At 40.9% G+C, this 20,745-nt stretch overlaps 2 protein-coding genes and 1 pseudogene across 3 annotated transcripts in view; 2 read left to right on the forward strand and 1 right to left on the reverse strand.

The window, feature by feature from the left end:
• The window catches only part of LOC110054340 (tRNA (32-2'-O)-methyltransferase regulator THADA-like), a 653,734-nt gene that overhangs the window by 136,905 nt on the left and 496,084 nt on the right, over positions 1-20,745 (reverse strand). For both annotated transcript variants that reach the window (XM_089292979.1, XM_089292980.1), the window contains 2 exons: positions 19,450-19,565; positions 455-540 (listed from right to left, as the gene is read on the reverse strand). In XM_089292979.1, coding sequence (XP_089149105.1) covers positions 455-540; positions 19,450-19,565 — 202 coding nt within the window. The remainder of the gene's footprint in view (positions 1-454; positions 541-19,449; positions 19,566-20,745) is intronic.
• On the forward strand, positions 1,699-6,243 carry LOC149110973 (uncharacterized). The gene is made up of 3 exons (XM_089291485.1): positions 1,699-1,716; positions 2,719-2,753; positions 5,212-6,243. The coding sequence occupies exons 1-3, from the start codon at positions 1,699-1,701 to the stop codon at positions 6,038-6,040; spliced, it is 882 nt and encodes a 293-aa protein (XP_089147611.1). The 3' UTR covers positions 6,041-6,243.
• On the forward strand, positions 7,275-12,138 carry LOC149110974 (uncharacterized; annotated as a pseudogene).

The raw sequence follows: 20,745 nt of genomic DNA on the forward strand, positions 1-20,745 counted from the left end.
CAATAAAAATTCAAAGTGTGGTTCTGATAGTGTGGACTGTGCTTGAGAAACTGATAATTCAAACTGTGCCACCAAATATTCAAAGTTTATTTCTAAAAATATGACATAGCCTGTAATAGGTCTAATAGCAATTACAAAATACTCCATAGGTTTTCAGAGAACTTTAATTGGGCATTTGGTACAATTCAAACAACAGACGGTTTGTGTTTTTCTTCAGAGTGGGTGGGAATCTGGTTTCTTTTGCCAGAATTATTGCTTATTTTTACCAAAATTCATCAAATTCATCAAATCTTTGTTTGCATTACTTTTGAAAAGTACTGTTTTGTGGGGTCTAAAAGTACTTTACAGTCTGCAAGAAGAGTATCACTTAGCTCAGGAGCGTGGAGATGTCTGAAAGGATGTAAATAATATATGATTAAGAGCGCATGTCATGCCTACTCAATTAAATCAATACCTGCAAATTCAAGCCATTGCCAGTCCAGAACAAATTGGAAAACAATGTCCAAGAAAACTGATCGTGACAGTGCACAGGGGTTGGACCTGCGAATGACAGCATATGTAAACAGAAAAACAAAGTAAAATTCAACTGGAAATTTAGCAACACATTTGTCTTTTCTCTTGCACTGAGGTACAAATTAAGAATTAAATTTTGTACTCCTATAGTTACTACACTATTATCCCGCACCGAAGAGAGAATTAAGAATTAAATTTTGTACTCCTAGTTACTACACTATTATCCTGTTTAAGTAAAATTTCCAGAGGTGAATTAAAGAATCAGATGGTTCTGATTTTTGGTTTAAAGTGTTGATTAGTTAGGGCACATAACTGTTATCAATGTTTATTTGGATCAAAAGGAAATTGAAAATGTGGTGGGAGGATGCCATATTAACAAATAGAAACTGAAATGTTATGGTAATTGTCTTGTTGTCCAATTTAAAACTGTGAAGTATAGTTTAAAAGTGATGTATAGTTTAAAAGGTAAAATAAATAGTAACACAGGTCATGTGACACATTTTTTCTTTTAATATCTTCTGAAAAAAATAAATTTGAAAATTTTGGGCAAAGATAGTAACTTTGAACAAATGCAAAGAATAACTGGTATCCTATACTTCACTTAAGTTAACCATTCTCACCCCATATCTCATTGAGCCAGGTACTCAAGCCCAGGATCATTCTACTGTAACCAAGATCATTGAAGGGGCCCATGTTTGTAAATCTCCTGGAAGTACCTAGCCACCCTAGTTGAATCTCTTAAGGTAAGCTGGTAGGTTTCTTTTGAGGGTCACAGGTCACGCCCAGCAAACAAAAAATATGCCAAAATGTCATAAAGCTCAATTAAACAGATGAACAGAAGTGTGCCCCAAGTGTTACTATAACAGCTCTTTTCCGGGAAAATTTTTTTGAAGACAACCGTGGCCTTGGAGCATAGCATTCACCATGATATGCAGCATAAGGGAAATCAACTGTAGCACTGAAATAAAAAGAAATTGATCCAAGGAAAGCAAAGACTTATTTGTGTTTAAAACATAAATTCTTTGTAGCCTTTCAATGTGATATGAAAACGAAAGAGGCTTACACTGATGCTGCACTTTGATATTGACTGGTTTCCGCCCAGGCAATACTGACCGGGCCTATTAAAACTGGAAATTTCAAAGATTTTTACATGAGGTAAAAACTGTCCTCCAACATGCGCTCAAGATGGCAGCGCTATGCAAGGTAAGCTTGAATTTATGAGTTAGTTTATTTCACCATAAGTACCATTTGTCTGGTTTTTTTATTGGATAACCCATTTCAGACAAGGGAAAATCAGGTAGCTGTAAGATTTAGAACTGTGGGAGTAAAATTTCAAAGAATTAATAACAAGTTATTCCTTAGTGTTACATAACACTTGTACCCACCAAAACCTGGCAGTATTTTACGTCACTATACTGCACATTTTTTTTGGAAGACTTTAATGATATTTGGACAGTGAATATGTGGCATTGATCCTGGAAGATTCTCCAATGTTCTTTTTGATGTCAACTCACTAATTCCTCATGCATTTTTGCAATTTTCTGCGCTCAAAACTTGACTTGAAACTAAGCACCTTGCATAGTCAGTAGCAGGTTTACTACCATCCATGGTATGTTTACTACCGTCCACTTCGTTCATGTGTTCCAGGAAAAGGAAAGATATGGGATGAACTATTCACTAAACTGAGGTTCAATGAGAAGCACAAAGATCTCCTGTGGAGAGAGTTTTGGACTCTGCTAAACCAATACCCTGAACTTCCTCACAGCCAGAAATTACGGACGTTGCCACATATTTAAGCCTATTCTCCATATGACTTTCAGATCAATCTGGACAATCATATGGAATTCAGGTTTTAACCTGACCTTTTTCTACTTAACATGCAAGGTTTAAATTCAAAATAGTTTTTACGAAATAAAAACAAAATATTAAATGATTTAATAATAAATCGTTTAATATCTTTTGTAATAAGAAAATAACATTACGTAAAATAAATTAAAAGTGTGAGTGTCACGTCAAGTCCAATCCTGTTTTAATGATGTTTGCTCAAACCTCTAATATTCTGACAATTCTCTAGTTTTTCGTACAGTTTCAGTACAGTGATAATGTAGTTAGTCCTATCACTAATACATAGACGGGGCAAATGCTCACTCTCAAGTGACGAGAATATGTATTTGCTTCTTTCGAACTTTGTCCATTCTTTTGTAGATGCCACTATCTTCTGATCAAAGTATGCTTATACGGTGAGATATAGTGCCATCATGTAACAAAATGACAAAAATCATTTAAGAATTTCACATGAAAAATGCATTAAGTCGTTGCGGTTTTTGAGCATCAACGTTGTGGGATTATTGAAGTTCACACACAGTCAGTAAGGAAGTGGTCTTGTTAGGGATCGCTTGATTTCCATAAATCACGCAGTGCTAACAGCCATCATTTTAATCAAAGGAAACTATAAAGAAGTCGTGGATACATTGCTTACAAAATGAAGAAGTCTCCTTTGATCAGCTACTATATGCTTGACCGGGTTTTGAAGATAACAAGGTCATGAACAAAGTCAAAATAACTCGGCCCTTGAAGCACAATATATACAGGATTTTGTTTGTTACAATTTAAACGTTTATCCCACTCCAAAAATTAAAATAATGAACTATTTCTGCTTAACACCTGTGTGGTCTTTACAAATTTTGGGGAACACCTTGACCTTTGGGATTTTTGCGTTATGGTAGATAATTTTGTTAATATCCAGTTTTGTAACTGCTTTTCTTACTGTTTGCTGCAAGAAAGTTTTGGTTGGATACTATGGACTTATATGTTGTCCTACTTATGTTTCCAATTGGTTTGTTTTGTTTAGTTTTGGTAGGATTGATTCATAATTTTGCTGATATAGTGCTAGCCTGAGAATGCTAGAAAGTTTGCTCATAGTTTCACTCATAAGATTCAATCACAAATTAAGGCTTGCTATCTAGCCAGATGGAAGTTATAAACTCCCTTTGACCTTAGAGGATTGACGAGCCAATGTCTCAGTAAGTTCAAAGACTCTTTGCAGTCAATATCTACACACAAGGTTAAACCTTAATTCTTTCAAACAGCTACAAGCAATGACTCTGTCAAACCTGGCGAGGGAGAAGGGACCTAACAAAGTTTTACACAAGGAGGCTCTGCCTGAAGGTCCAAATCCTTTCCCTTTTGTATAGTGTTTTTTTTCCAGAAAAGGTTACTCTTTCATACACATGTAGCTTGCAGCTTGAAACCCCTTTCACATACCTACAGTAGACCCATTACATCTCTTTTTGTGGATAAATTAGCAATGAATGTTTAAAATCCCTGCCTCTTTGTCACACCTCCCACCTGATAAAAAACTGCACCTTAAGTCAACTATTGGGAGTTCCCCCAGCGTGATGCTATACAAAATAAGAAGTGTATGGCAGATTGTAATGTAGACAGTAAAATAACAATAGTTTTCTTTCTTGGAAATGGAAATCACAGTATTATTTTCCTATCTTGGCAATTGTTTGTGTTAATTTCACTAGCAGTGCAGAAATATTCAAAATGATTGTTGAGAGGTACAATTAATATTTATTTAAGTTTTGATTCCAGTTGTTTACATATCTCGTTTCTAGAAGATTAATAAAATTATACGTACATCACCAGCCACTATGTCTGTTTGACATGGCTTGTGTTTGACATGATTGGACAGCAATCTCTCTCACAAAAAGTAGATCTACGCAGTCTCTCAAATGGTAATTTTTCTAATATCTGTCACTTAAATTTTAGGGCATATTTACTAGATTGTGGATGCTGACTTGTATATCATTCATGAAGAAATGTTCACTCTGGTCAAACTGCATAGAGTGACAAAATGTGGTGTGAAGAACAACAAAATTAAAAGATAAAGCAATATGAATTTTTTGCTGGACGTAAGCTTATTTTTAAATACAAATGAAATCACGGGTTTCAAATTTAAGATACGAGCACTGAGTGCTTTTTGATTTTGATGTGACCTGTGACCTGCAAAAGAAACCTGCCATAAGGTAGGCAGCTATGTTTACTTAAGGTATCAGTACATCCCAAATAACCATCATTCGTTAGTGCTGCTTTAGTCAGACGATTGATGCAAACCCCTGTAAAGTATATATTTTCTGAAACCTTAAGAATTGTAGATTGTGTGCTTTCTACCCCCTAGGGAGGATCACAGAAATTCTGAGGGGTAAGGGGTCTGAAAGAGGTAAATTTCCGAAGGAGATGTAACAATGTTAATTAATGCACGTTCAGTTAATTTATAGTTTAGGTTACATCCGGGATCTTAGATGTGTTTGCTCGCTTCACTTGATGTACACTCAGCTTACAAGATCAAACATTGTGTTTAGATGTTCTGGTGCTTCGTTGTCTGTCCTAGAGAATACGTTACATGGTGTCAGAAGTGAAAACCGGTTTCTACATTTGTTGCCATTGAGGAATTACCGCTCAGTGTACGGGAAAGCGTTCTGGAAAGAGATTTGTTCGTACACACGTGGTTGAGCAACTCTGATCTGCAAACTGTTATTCCAGAGGATAGTCTCTGATCTCTACTGTTTTCTGCAATAGCCACTCGACAACTTCTTCACAAAGAATAGTGGAAGACAACGGTGAGTGGAATTTTCTTGTGTTTTCAGAAGGAACTCTCTGCTGAAAAAATCTAGCTAACTTCAAAATACTAAGCACGCCATCGAAACCCGAGGGTAGCGGCGCATCTGTGCAAGTACAAGAAGCCTTCGCACAACCACATCTGGTACAAATCCCGATAAACATCCCATTGCCCTCAAAACTAGAGCTCACAGGAGATTTGGCGATGAACTGGAAGAAATTCCACCGTGCTTGGAACAACTACGAAATAGCTGCACATCTAAAAGATCCTGAAAACCCTACTGTAAATAAATTGCTGAGAACCGCCACACTATTAACCTGTATTGGCTCAGATGCTCTAGATGTGTGCAAAGGCTTAGAATTTGAGAATGAAGACAATAAGAAGGACATTGATATTGTTCTCCAAAAGCTACAGCATTATTGCATCGGAGAGACAAATGAAATCTATGAGAGAAATCGATTTAACAAGAGAGACCAAGAGCCAAACGAATCTCTGGATGCTTACGTCACGGCACTGCACATGCTGGCCAAGACATGTAACTTCGGAGTGTTAGAGAACAGTCTAATTAGAGACAGGACTGTCATTGGAGTAAGAGACAATCACGCACGCAAGAAGCTCCTACAAGTCTCCAAACTCACACTGAAGGAATGCATTGATATCTGTAGATCATATGAGACCTCAAGCCAACAGTTGAAAGAGATCAATCAGGAGGAAGTCAGCACCATTAGTCAGTCCAATGAAAAGAAACCTCTGCCCCCCAGAGGAGAGAGAGAAATCCCCTGCAAGTTCTATGCCAAAACGCATGTCTGGAACAAGCTTAAATGTCTTGCAAAGACTTGCTCTAACTGTGGAATTCAAAACCACTTTGCTGTGGCCTGCAAAACCAAACCGCCTCTGTCATGAACATTTATGATCTATCAATAACTTATGTTACATCACAGATTGCTAAGTAACTGATTACTACATTATCATTGTACAGTTCAGTCTTGTTGACAATAAAATAAGTTGGTCACCCAGTTCAGCCACATCCTCTAAACCTCCCACAGCGAGACATGTCCGCAAGCCAGTGCATGCAGTGGAGGATTCCGACTTTGATGAATACGTTGCTTGTGTCGACGTCAAGGAACAAGTCTGTGCTGTCGAAAATCCTGATCGTAAAGACAAACTGTTTGCGGTAATGCTATTAGATGGTCATCAAGGCCCATTCCAACTGGACACTGGTGCAACAGTGAACATCTTACCTGAAGAGTCTTTCAAAGAAGTATATGGTGAAGGCAGTCTATCCCTGCTGGACAATACAGAAGTGACTCTGAGCTGAGGAGAAGCCGATTGGCAAGAAACGCGTTCAAGTTGTGAACCCCAGACACGGAAGAAAATACAATGTGGAATTCGTAGTTGCAAAAGGCAAAGGCAAGCCTCTGCTTGGTTTATGAGCCAGTGAGCAAATGCAACTCATCTCTGGGGTCCAACAAAACATTGTGGCTATTCAATCTGAAGAAGCATCACTGAGCAAAACACCACTTACAACAGAATCTATACTCAAAGAATATGCTGATGTCTTCAGAGGAGAAGGAAAGTTAGAAGGTGATCTCCACCTAGAAATTGACCTAAACGTACCACCAGTTCAACTCCCAACAAGAAAGGTGCAGATCAGCATTAAAGAAAAGCTAAAAGAGGAACTGGATCATTTGGAAGGCCTTTACATTATCACACCAGTAAATGCTCCTACCTCCTGGATATCAGCAACTGTCATCACCTTGAAGAAAAATGGCAATGTTCGACTGTGTGTGGACACCAAACCACTTAACCAAGCTCTTAAACACAATTACTACCCACTGCCGACAATCAAAGATGTCCTTCCTGCACCACTATGTTATTTACATTGTACCCAGCAGCTGTTAGTGCTCCGCACGCGTGCCTGGACTATGTCTCTTCCATGTGCTCGCCATTGACTCAAGTTGTTGTATATTAAACCTTCGAGTTAATGCAGTATTCCCTCCTTATTGGTGTAGTGGCAGCTGTTAACTCACACCCCAAATTCCTTAAAACAAGCGTGGACTTTGGATTCTGTGACATCTACTCCATAACAAGGTGACAAAGCCATTATTTCAGGCGAGCAATTTCTGAACTTCCCAACATGGCTGCCTCGCCTTGAGCACCCAAACAATGGCAATTAACAAAGATAAAGACGATTACTTTGTACGAAAGTTGGCGGCAGAACTTGGTCTATGTCTTTTCACTGGGCAAGAACTTTGTTCCCTTCCTTGATGCAACTTGGCAGAAACAAAGTGCCGCCAATCCACCCTTACCAATGATGGCACTGCGGTTCCTGAAGCTCAGCGACTCACTGCCACCCAAAAGAACATCCATCTAGACTTACTACTCGGCCAAATGGCCAACGTCTCTCCGGTAATCTCTAGGAATTCTATCATCAAACACTCAACTTCCCTGAACGACATGTGGCAGAAAATCTGTCAACATTATGGTTTCCAGTCCACCGGAGCACACTTTCTTGACTTGGCTAGCATACACCTACAGCCAGATGAGAGACCGGAGGACCCGTTTCAGCGTCTTATGGCTTTATTTGAGGATAACCTCCTTTCTGTTCACGGCAGCTTAACACACCAGGGAGATCAGGTAACTGCCGATGAAGACCTCTCCCCACACTAGAGAACACTGTCGTCATCCTCTGGCTCCAGATGGTACACCCAGGCTTACCTCTCTTAGCAAAACAAAAATACAGTTCTGAATTATGCAATCAGACCCTGGCTTCACTAAAACCTGAGATCTCTCTATCTCTCGGATCTCTCCTTGATGCGTTACGTAGCATTGAAGATACCAAAGCCATGTGTATCGGCAGGACCACACCAAGGTGCTACCATAATAGTGGTCAAGGCCAACCTCGACGACACCCCTTCTTGTCCTGCATCCTCTGCAAAACCACCCATTGCCCAAATAACACTGTAACCTGATGAATTGTCGTTACCTACCTGACCATGACCATTGACCATGGCCTCGGTCATGCATGGTGATGGATGACCCTGACGACCTTGGATGAGAGCATTGACCTCGTAGTCCGACCAGTCCAGGGTGAAGAGCCAGCAGCCCTTCGTGTCAGCATAGTCCAATCACCTGTCCTTAACACCATCTATCACAAACACCCCATGCAGTTGACCCTGGACACTGGTGCAACTTCCAACATGGTTCCCGACTCCTCCGGCAAACTTTATGGTTTCCCCATAATCCTGGCCTCCCAAATGGCTCGTCAGGCTGATGGAGTTACCCCAATGGATGTCATTGGCAAAGTCCACTGCTCCCTAACCCCTGGACAGTGGACATTTGAATTAGATGCCCTCGTCATTTGTCAGCTAGACGTTGATATCCTGGCTGGTAACCCTTCATGGTGCGCAACGACATTGGTGTTTGCCCTGCCAAACATCAGATTGAGATAGGTGGCACTGAGGTTATCAGCTACAGCTCACCCTCCAGGCATACACATCAACCTAATGTGTGGTGTACACAATCCTTCCTGCTATGCAACTCAAACCGTACAGTTGTCATGCCAGGGGAGTATGTCCAGTTCAGTACCCCTTCTGATGCTGACTCTGACACCTTGTGGGCCCTCGAGCTGTGGCTAGACTGCCCTTCTAACATGCCATGTAAACCAGAAGATGCATGGCCTCCACCCCAGCAAATTCAATCTGTAGATTATGCGTATGCATCTCCAACACAACTGACTCCCCCATTCTTCTGAAGAGCGGTGAGCAGTTATGCCAGGTTTGGCACATTTTACCCGTCGAAGCCTCCACCTCCACTCCACCTTTCACCACATGTATATGTAGTGCTGCCTCTCCTTCTCTGGCAACCTGCGAGCCCTTTTCACCCTGTGTGATCCTTGATCCTGATGGGTGCCTAGATCAGGACACTCATGACAAATTCATAGCTCTCAATCTGGAGTTTGATAATGTGTTCAACCCCTCCATATCTAAATACAATGGTGCAAGTGGCAAAATTGAGGCCGTTGTCAACATTGGCCCACCCTTCCTCCTCAACGCAAAGGCAGGCTTCCACAGTGCAACAGGAACACCCTTGAGGAACTACAAGACAACTTTGATGAGCTCGAAGCTGCTGGCATCTTTGCAAAACCTGAGCAGTCAACGTCCATGTGGAGTACCTGAACACCTCGTTTCTCGTAAAGAAACCCAACAGTGGTTGCAGGCTCGTGACATCCTTCGGAGAAGTTGCCCAGTACAGCAAGCCTCAACCCTCCTTAATGCCAGATGTTGATGGCGTGCTGCATGAAATGGGGAAGTGGAAGTACATGGTTATCGCTGATTTGCTGAAGTCTTTCTATCAGATTCCCCTGGCCATTTCATCTATGAAATACTGTGGTGTTGTGACACCATTTAAAGGCATCCGTGTTTACACCCGTTCTGCCATGGGAATGCCTGGGTCTGAAACTTGCCTCAAAGAACTGATGTCCCGAGTTCTGGGAGACCTCATTCAAGAGGGTTGTGTTGCCAAAATCGCTGACAACCTGTACGTTGGGGGAAACAGCCCCACTGAGTTCCTTGACAATTGGAGAAGAGTTCTTACCCTACTCCAAAAGAACAATCTTCGCTTATCTGCAGTCAAAACTATCATCCGCCCAATGTGCATTGGAAGACAACCGGAGCATCACAATCCCCCAGCTTCAAGATGCCTTATGGATAGTGACTGACGGCTGCGTCAAGAATAGAGGCAGTGCAGCCACATTATATGTGCACCAAAATGGGTCGCTGCTCTTAGCTGGTTTCTTCAGTGCCAAGCTTTGTAAGCATCGAGTGACTTGCTTGCCTTGTGAGATTAAAGCCTTGGCTGTTGGCACAGCAATTAGACACTTTGCCCCCTATATCATGCAATCCCCGCACACAAGTGAGGTACTCACTGACAGCAGACCTTGTGTTCAAGCTTACGAAAAGCTCAAGAGAGGAGAATTTTCAGCCAGTTCTAGAGTCACCACCCTGTCAACAGTCAGCTGCTATTCTGTCCACATAAGTCATATTGCCGGAGTTGAGAACCTACCCCCCGATTATGCAAGCTGAAACCCAAAGGAATGTTTGTATTCTAGCTCCCAAATTTGCAAATTCATCGTCAAACTTGAAGATTCTGTTGTTTGCAGCCTCTCTGTTAGTGATGTCCTTCAAGGCTCTGTCAAGATACCCATCACTAGCCGTGCTGCCTAGCAGGCTACCCAGCTGGAGTGCCCTTGCCTCTGGAGAACACATTCTCACCTTAGCCAAGGTACCCGACCATCTAAGAAAGCAACCAAAACTATTGATGTGAAACACTACCTTAAGGATGTCATAATCACTGCTGACAGCCTTCTCATCGTGAGACCATCAATCCTTCCAACCCCCTTGTGGGTGCCTGGTTGTTCCTCGCTCCATCTTAGACAGACTATTAACAGCTCTTCACATCCGGTTTAGTCATCCATCAAAGTAGCAAACAAAGTGTCTCTTCAGCCAATATTTCTTCCCTCTAGATGTTGACAAAGCAATCTACCTTGCATCTTCCTCCTGTCACACCTGTGAATCTGTGAAATCAATCCTAAACACTTCCAGCCCCAGTCGAGCGAGGAAGCTCCTTGGCCCATTGGCGTTTCATTCGCTGCTGATGTTGCCCGATGTCACCGACAAATAATCCTCATACTGAGACTGTCTCCTCATACACTTTGACCACCCTTATCAAGACTGAGAAACATGAGGATCCCCACAACACCCTCATAGTCTTCTGTTCCCAGCTTCATTCCTTACATGATGGCAGTGCGACAGTTCATGTTGATCCTGCCCCTGGTTGTGCACTTGTCACCGACCCAATCCTCCTCTCCCACGGCATTACCCTGGAGATCGGCCAGGTCAAGAATCCCAACAAGAATCCTGTCGCAGAACGTGCCATTGAAGAGCTTGGTGTAGAGCTCCTAAACTTGTCCCCTGAGGAAGGACCTGTGTCTGACGTCACTCTTGCACTAGCAACGGCAAATACAAACACCTGCATAGGGTGCAATGGCCTTTCGGCGCAGGAGGTCTGGACTCAACATGACCAGCTAACTGGTCTACAGCTACCCATAGTTGACAGATGACTCATCCTTAGTCAGAAGCACTCCCACCAGCAGAATCACACATCCAGTGCAAAGTCTAAGGCTCGTAGCCATACCTACCTACCCTAAGCTGCCGTCTGTTGGCGACTTAGTCTTGTTGAAATGTGACAGAGACAAATTGAAAGCCCGTGAGAAATACCTTGTGGTCAGCATTTGCGAGGACCTCTCCTGTCAGCTCCGGAAGTTCACCACCTCCCAGTTTCGCAGCAAACTGTACTTGGTTCCTATGTCCGAACGTTATCTAGTGGGTCCGATGGTTTTGACTCAGTCCCTGCAGGGCCCCATTCGTGGCCTTCACAAGCCCTCCCTATTTGACTCTGATGATGATGCCGACCCCGTTATTCTACCACCAAGACACTCCAATGTCCCTGCCCCTTCTCTAGTAGTTACACAGCCTCCTGCCTATCAACAACTCGTGGTTCCACAACCTGTGCACCACGTTGTCCCTGTTCAGGAACTTCCTCCAGTACCTGCAGCCATTGTCCCACCACCCTGCAGTGCAGCCTCTTCTCCAGACTGCTCGGTTCTTTCAGGTGCACCACCTGAGTCTGCTGCTGTCATTCCTCCCAGGAGCTCTGACCGCCAACGAAGCTCCCCATTTTGGCAAAAATCAGGACTGAGACTTAAAGTAGTGTGCTAGGCTTTTGCATTCTTCCTGGTAACACTAATCCGTGTCCTTTCACCTTCAGTAGTAACTTTATTTTACTCGCAACATTTATAAGGACAAATCTAAGGGACCAGAGACTGCACCCATTGTGCGTATATCCGTTTAGTTTCAGGTTTGCTTTTGTTGTTGTTGTTCTAGTTCAGCCTCTGTATGTTTCTATATTTAGTTGTTTATTTCGCATGCATATTCAGTTTACTTCTGTGCCTGGGTGCTAGAGAGAGAGAGTTAGGAGGCAACCACGCCATTATGTTATTTACATTGTACCCAGCCGTGGTTAGCGCTGCACACGCATGCCTGGAATATGTCTGTCCCATGAGCTCGCCATTGATTCAAGTTGTCATATATTAACCCTTCAAGTTAATGCAGTATTCCCTCCCTATTGGCGCTAAGCTCTCAAATGGAAGATGCTTTACTGTGTTAGATGCCAAAAATGGGTTTTGGCATGTGTCCTTGGATGAGGAAGGTAGCTACACAACTACATTCGGCACTCCATGGGGAAGATACAGATCACTTCGAATGCCACTCGGCATCTCACCGGCCCCGAAGAATTCCAGCGAAGACTGGATCAGGTGTTAGCAGGACTGAATGGGTGCAAGGCGATCACTGATGACATCCTTGTATTTGGATATGGAGCTAACGACGAGGAAGCAGTACGAGACCATGATGAAAAACGCATTGCTCTCCTTCAATGCTGGCAAGATAAAGGTGTGAAGCTAAATAAGGGAAAGCTGCAGCTAAGGCTCAAGAAAGTTGCGTACATGGGCCATGTGCTCTCCGCTGATGGGTTACAACCTGACCCTGAAAAAGTCAAGGCAATCAGAGAGATGCCAACACTAACTGACAAACAGAGCATCCAGCACCTCTTAGGGATGACAAACTACCTACAGAAGTTTGCCCCGAGACTTTCCGAGATCACAACTCCCCTACACAAGCTCACCAAACACGACGAGTTCCTATGGGATGAGCAGGTTCATGGTGCAGCCCTGGAAGAGACAAAGAAGGTCCTTTCTGCTTTCTGCAACTCCAGCCCTAACATACTTTGATCCAGGTGCCACACCCACACTACAGCGTGATGCCTCCATGCATGGTTTAGGAGCATGTCTAATGCAAGATGGACATCCAGTTGCATATGCATCCAGGTCCCTGACCCCCACAGAGGTCCAGTATGTGCAAATCAAAAAAGAGTTATTGGCCATAGTATTCAGAATGAAGAAGTTTGAAACCTACCTGTATGGAAGGAAAGTGCTGGTTGAATCTGACCACAAGGCTCTGGGAGCAATTTTCAAGAAAAGCCTCTTAAGTCCAGCCAAAAGGCTACAATGAATGCTCCTTAGATTCCAACACTACGAGTTTGAAGTTTCTTACAAAAGCGGAACCTCCTTCCTTATAGCTGATCCCCTGAGTCGTGCATATCTGTCGCTTAAGGAAGCCACTGAGGATCAGGAAGATGTCATGACAGTCTCAGAAACAAGGTCTCCAACTGAGATAAAAGCAGAGCAAGTAAACATGCTATAGTATCTTCCAGTGAAAGATGAAACTCTCTGCCAAATCCAAAACCTTACTCAAGAAGATGCTATCCTCAAGACCCTCGCTGGCATCATCAAACAAGGCTGGCCAGAAAGTACGCTTCATCTCCCACTGGAAGTTTAAGAGTACTTTCCTTTCAAAGAAGAACTTGCACTTCAAAATGGAGTTATTTTCAAGGGAGACTGTGTTGTCACACCATTTCAAATGAGAGCTGAGCTCAAAAGAAAGCTACACCTCAGTCATCTGGGAGTACAGGCATGTCAGAGACGAGCAAGGGAAGCTTTCTACTGGCCTGGTATGTACAAAGAGATTGAAGAATATGTCTCCAAGTGTCAAGCCTGCAATACATACCACCAAGGGCAGCAGAGGGAGCCCATGATCTCACACCCAGTACCATCAAGACCATGGCAGGTCCTTGCTGTTGATCTCTTTGAGCTCCAGGGTCAGGACTACCTTGTCACTACTGACTATCAGTCAAATTTCTTTGAGGCCGATAAGCTTGTTAGTAAGACATCTAAAGAAGTAATTGAAAAGCTCAAACCTCATATGGCCAGACATGGAATTCCGGACAAGATAGTAAGCGACAATGGCCCCCAGTTCAGCTCACAGGAATTTAAGAATTTCAAAGATTTGTGAGTTTGATTGTGTCACAAGCTCTCCCACCTACCCACAGTCAAATGGCAAGGCGGAAAACATGGTAAAGACTGCACAGTGAATCATGCTTAAGACCTTAGAGGCTGGCAGTGACCCCTACTTGGGATTCCGTGACTTCTGCAACACCCCCACAGAAGGACTAGGAACATCTCCAGCTCAGCGCCTCTTTGGCCGACGTACCAAAACACTCCTGCCTACTGCTGGCAGACTACTAACGCAACCCGAATTTGACACCACTTCCCAGCTTCTTCATGCCCAGAAGAACAAACAAGCCTTCTATTACAACAATGGCACTAAAGAACACCAGCCACTCGAACCAGGGACCACCGTTTGTATCCATCCACCCAAGTAGTCATCAATGGACCCAAGCAACGGTTGACAAACAACTTGCTGTACGCTTATACCAAGTAATCACTGATGACGGAAGGGTGTATCGCAGGAACTGCCGACACATGCGTCTCACAGCTGAAGTCCCAAAACAATCACCACCTGACATTGAGATATCTAGCTCCAATCCTGGTACCCTGACCTTGACCAAAGTTGAACAGGTACCACCAGTAGCTGAATCAATGCCCCAAGAGGTGATCAAGCCACAAGCAACACCAAGCCCTCAAGCGGTTGACATAAGAAGTCCAGAAAGATGTAGTGTCCAGGGAAGAGTCATGTGAAGACCAGCATACCTCAGTGACTATGCATGCTGACACTTTTCCTATGTTGTTTATGTTCTCCAAACAACGACTCAAAGAAACAATTTAAGTTTCTCTTTCTTCATTCTTTCTTCTTTTGAACAATGAAGGGAGATGTAACGATGTTAATTTATGCATGTTAAGTTAATTTATACACTTTAGTTTACATCTGGGATCCTACATCTGTTCCCTCACTTCACTTGATGTACACTTAGCTTACGAGATTAAAAGTTGTGTTTAGATGCTCTGGTGCTTCATTGTCTGTCCTAGCGAATATGTTACAGGGGAGGGGGTACAGAAAGAGTTTTCTTTCCACTGGGTTTGAAATGAAATCTAATGAATCCTATCACACTTTCCCAATAGATTCAGGTAATCAAACCAACAGAAATGTTCCATCTGTTGAAATAAATGTAAGATTCTGTCCAGAGCAGCACGTTAAAATTTTGTTTGTTGGATGTCAAGTCCAACAAAATGTCGAAGAAGAAGTGGAGCTATACAATGAAGTTGACGACATTTTGTACATTTTATACTTTAGATTGTGCTGTATTTAGCCTAAACTCAGCCGATGCTTTTTCCAGCATTATTAATCTCATTTGATACTTGTACAAAATTAATCCCGTTTCACATTTGCTGTAACAAGTTTATCACATATCTTCATCGTTATCTGTGTAATAGTTTGTTTAAGTTAGCAAAGTCAATTCAATGCCATTTGTCTTGGAGTATATGTAACTGTTGATAGCAAGGAGTGCTGGAGTGGTAGCCAAGATTTCATTTGGTTATTTATAGCATGACTGAACAATGTGTTTCATGTGTATGAAGTTAAACATGTTACCAATTTAAAACGCTTAGGCATAAAATGAATTTACTATCATTTAGAAGCTACAAAGACTTAGCGTATGACTTTATTGAAGAATTCCTTTACTGAAAGAAAAATTTAAGCAATACTCGGCAAACAGGTGTTTTGTAAAAACATGTTGCATGACAACTTTGCTTTCCTGCTATAACTGCACGTGTAAAGTAATTCAATATATTGTTTTGACTATGCATAGATTAAAACTTCTACTGGGTTATTTGAAAGAGCTTAAATTTCAGTACTCCTCAAGATTCTTGTAAGAAAACTTCTTTGAATGAAGAAAAAGTCAGCTGTTATGCCGTTCGGGAGTAAAGAGCTTCGAAGTAAGTTATTAGTTCAAATTGTTATATGACATGAAGGGATGCGTTTGTATTTACATCTAGACTTTTCCACCTTCATTTTTGGGAAATTTAAATCTCAGAGCTTTATTCTTTTGTTACCAAGCAGCTTTGATCCTGACCTAGTAAATATCCCCATAGATAATCTACAATAAAATAGTGAACATGTTGAGACCAAATTAAGGTTTACAATTGTTTGCCTTGGTGTAACATGAAAAATGTGCTGCCTTGCATCTTCGTCTACAATATAACCATAAATAGTTGTGGCTAAATTTTATTACAGTACCTTGGAGACTACAATAAATGACTTAACTCTTGTTATTAGTGGATATGGAATTTAGGGGGACCCAAGAAGAAAAATACTGGAAATTCCAGGAGGTGGGAGAGTACCACTAAGCCAACTGGAATGGAAAATTCTGGGGGGTGGGTGGTCAAACAGGAAAAAACCCTCCGTGGGGGTGTGGATATTTTCTGGAACCACACATTACGAAAGTATGTTCATTAAACCATTGATGCCTGTGCCAGCTGTAACCCGCTGTGCAAAAACCACCCCTCAAATGCCAGTGCCAGCCATAACTAGCTGTAAAAATGCATGTGGGGACAATTGCCTTTCCTACCCTCCCTAAAGACTTTTTGGTTCTCCTATTGTTCTATTGTTGTTAGGGACAAAAAAAGACAAGAATTGACTTTCTGAGCATATTTTTAGAGGACTCAAGGGGTCCTAGAAAGACAATTTTTTGTCTTAATATCATGCGCTTGAAAAGTGCAGCTAATCGTGGCATGTTTTAGGCCAAATCTACAAACTTCCAGGGTGTTGTTTTTATTACTAAAATGGAGCAATACCTCTTAGGGACTTACAATGGAAGGGAGAAATACAAATCAAAGTTCAGGTGGCCTCAAAATGGAAGATCAAGGTGTACAAGTCCTCAAACGTTTCTGGTGAAGAATTTTTCCTTTCTTCAACCAGTGTGAAAACATGACGATTGGTGCACTTTCAAGTGAGTTTTGAATACAGATCATGGATTTAAAACAGCTTCCTGGACTTTAGAAAACAAAAATGGTAATGTACAGTATTACTTTGAAGTTGAATTCAGCTTTTAGAACAACTGCAGAGTGAATTTCTGCATATTTAATTTATGGCGACCTTCGCAGTTTGTTTAGTTTATTCACTTCATTCAAATATATTTTTTTTGAGTCTCATTCAGCTATAACAGAACTCCAGAGAAAAGAACTAAGTGTGCAGTAAATTAACACAGTTGAAATAGGATTTATCCCAAAATAATTGGCTTGTTTCTGTCATCTTTTTGATTTACAACTTGCATCTTTCTTTTGCTGTGCTGCATTATTTTATCGCATGGCAAAGAGAGGCTTTTACTGTGTTGTTCGCTTTTACTTCTGTTGTTTTCTCAAATGTTACCCATTAAAGTAAAAGAATGGAAATTCTGTTGTATTCGGATTTGTTTTGTCCTCTGAATTCAATAATTAACTAATTTTTGCGTATTTGATTTTCTCAGCCTTTGTCACTCAGGAAAGAAAAAAATATAATTTATATAGGATAGTACATGGTTGCGTGGAGATATGAAATTTATCTTCAAATGTTGAAGTGAAATATTTTTCAACACGAGAAGATTAATTTCTGATCTCCAAGCGACAATACATAACAACGTTTGTGGCGATTTTCCAAAGATTTCCAACCACTTTCCAAAATTTTCAAAGATTTTCCAAAATTTGTCTGAAGGCCAGACGAACATTTCCAAACATTTTCCAAAGATTGCAGAAAACATACAAAGATCTGAAGATGTTTTGACCATATACAAACAAATTTAAGTGTAGTTAAAGGGACAAAAAATTGTTATCAAAAATGATATCTTCACATGTGAGGATGTCATATCATTTTTATCAATTTGTTGCCACTCAGTATACCGCTAACTTTTACATAATTTGTTTTCTTATCAGTTTTGCACATCAAGTTGAGTTCTCTTTGTTGATATTTTTTAATATTTTGGCCCTTCAGTTATTCAACTTCAAATAAACAATGTCTTGAAACCTGATTTTGTGTCTGTGGCTACTCAGCATATGGTTTATTTTTGAACTTTCGCTCGCTCCAAAATATTTAAAAAAGTTGCCGGGAATAAGGGGTGGGTCGCAGGCAATTTCATGCAGGTGTCAATGGATTAAAATAAAAAAACATTAAGGTTTTCCAAACATAACGCCCCATTTCCCTGAGTACAGTGGTCTACCAACCAAGTTGGTTTCCAGTCAGATTCAAGCAGAAAGATGTCATCAATATTGTTATGTTGTCTTGACACACCTTTCACTAATCAAAGGCTTTGTGAGCCAGCTTACAGATGAATTGGATTAGTCCAGAAAAAGTAGTCAAATAAAAAATAGGAAATGGTGGATTGGGAGTATTGAAAGTTATTTGGAATGTTGAAGAATCCATGACAAGACAAAAAATAGGTACGCAGAGCATACATGTGCCTACTTACATTTACTTGATATTACTTTATAGTTGACAATATTCGAAATGACTTATTGAAAGCTCGGTAAGTATACAAAGATTAAATTATAGGCTATTTGCATAGCCTGCTTATAAATTTTAAAATAGAATACTGTATGTTATTTTGATTGGCACTGGAACATTGTTATTGTACATGTCATCATAGTTCCTAGTTCTCCTCTAGGAGAATAGTGTCAAATAACATTTTTATGATAACTGCAGAAATTCTCAATAAGCAGACAAACACATGAATTTATCATTTATGCGATGCATTAATGCGTGAGAGCAGACAATTTGGCAATTTGCTATCGTAAAAAGGATATTTTGATCACAGTAAAGGGTACCCATCTCTATAGCTAACTTGACTGTCAAAAAAGAAGATATTGAAAATAACAAAATTGATGCGCTGAATCAATTTTCTAATGATTCAAGCTGTGCTTAAGATTCTTAAATGAGGAAAGGAAAATTCAGTTCATTTGCATTAAAATTGCCATTGTTTACTGATGATCCATTTTCCAAGTTGAGTGGCTCATAGCCACTTTGATTAGCATCTCATTTCTAAGCTTTTGAGGTATGAATTTTCAAGACAGCCTAAACTCTTCAGGAAAGAGCAAAAATTTTACTAAAAAGATGGCAAATAAGGCAGAAATATCACCTTTTCAAGCTCATCTAAAATGCAATCAAAGTGCAGAGTGGAAATAAGGGTGATGGGTTTGAGATCTGCAGGTCCCAGTTACAAAACCTCCACCCTGCCACTTGCTAAATTTATTCATGGTGGCTGTGGGTTTGGCACCTTGATCACACCTGAAAAAATAGCTGACTAGTCAGCCTCCCATAAGTTGCATTTCTTACCATATTTGTTTATTCATTTACAATTTCTTTAATTCCCACAGCTGTATTAAATGCAGTTACACTACAATAAAGTTATTTAATTAGACAAGCAAATACCTCGTGCCAAGCCATGAGTAATGCTTCAACTGTGGAAGGATGGCAGTCACAATTTGCACCTTGACTTTAGTTGACATAGTTGCATCAAGTACATGACCACTCAACAGATGATAAATCTACACAGAGAATGGAAAAGAGCAAACTGTTGTGATTACCACTAGCCAATGCAAAATCAGTTGCAACAAAACACCCTAGACGAAAAGTCTTGATAACATCTGTTGTTTCTTTACAGCATGGCTACTAGATCTGTTATTGTCAGGAATACAAAATTAAGTTAAGATAATGTATTGTTGAGGTTCACATAGTCACTAAAACAAGACTATAACATGTTACAGTACACCCCAAAAATAATGCATGCACAAGAATGAACACAAGAAGTTCTCACACTGCCAAAACATGCAAGCTGTGACAAGAAGTACAATTGCTGTGTTTTACCATTTACCTGCAGGAACATTTAGACAAGTACATGTAAGAAGCTGAAAATAATCTTGAAACAATTTGGGCAGAAATAAATCTGCATTTGCAAAAACTAATAATATCTGTGATGTGCACTGTATAGACCTCCCACTGACACTAGCTTTTATGCGACTCTAGAAAGGTAGCTGGAAGAAATATGGATCAAAAGGAAAACCATGTTTATTATGGGCAATCTAAACATTGATCTCTTGAAGACAGGTGAAAGTGGGGCAGTTTCAGATGCTGGCTATTAACTCCTAGTAGTACTTAGGGAGTCAAAAACATTCCCGCAAATTTTGAACACTTTAGTCTGACTTGCCATCTCAAGTCTCGCTGGCAAGGCAGACTAAAGTGTTCAAAATTTGCCTGTATCTATTTCACTCCCTCCCTACTACTTTTGGCACAACTCAACGAGGCAGATCACATTGTCGTGCTCCCTCACATGTGGTGCAAAATTTCTATTTAAAGAAATACACAATACTGGTAAACGGACATTGAAGAGATGTGTCTCACACCACATGAACAAATTTATTAAGACCAGTGAAAGAGCCCCGCCTAGAAGGCAACCACTGATTGACTTTCAGAAGGGGATAGTTGAGATGTCACTTGTAAAGGTGTGGAAGACGGCGTAGAAAGGGAGAGAGGGTGACCATTTGTCAGATGGACACACACCTTCCATCCTAGCTAAGTTTGGCCAAGATATAAACACAGCATTTTATATCCATTACAGCTAAACATACATAATCGTGAATATCGAAACCAGGCTGAAAATGGTTTATTTTAAACAGCAATAAACACTTTTGTTGTAGTGAAAAGATGGTTGAATGAGCAGGAGAATAA

The sequence above is a fragment of the Orbicella faveolata genome, unplaced genomic scaffold (genome assembly GCF_042242905.1).
Source record: "Orbicella faveolata isolate gen_17 unplaced genomic scaffold, um_ofav_v1 contig_24, whole genome shotgun sequence".
Classification (NCBI taxonomy): Eukaryota; Metazoa; Cnidaria; class Anthozoa; order Scleractinia; family Merulinidae; genus Orbicella; species Orbicella faveolata.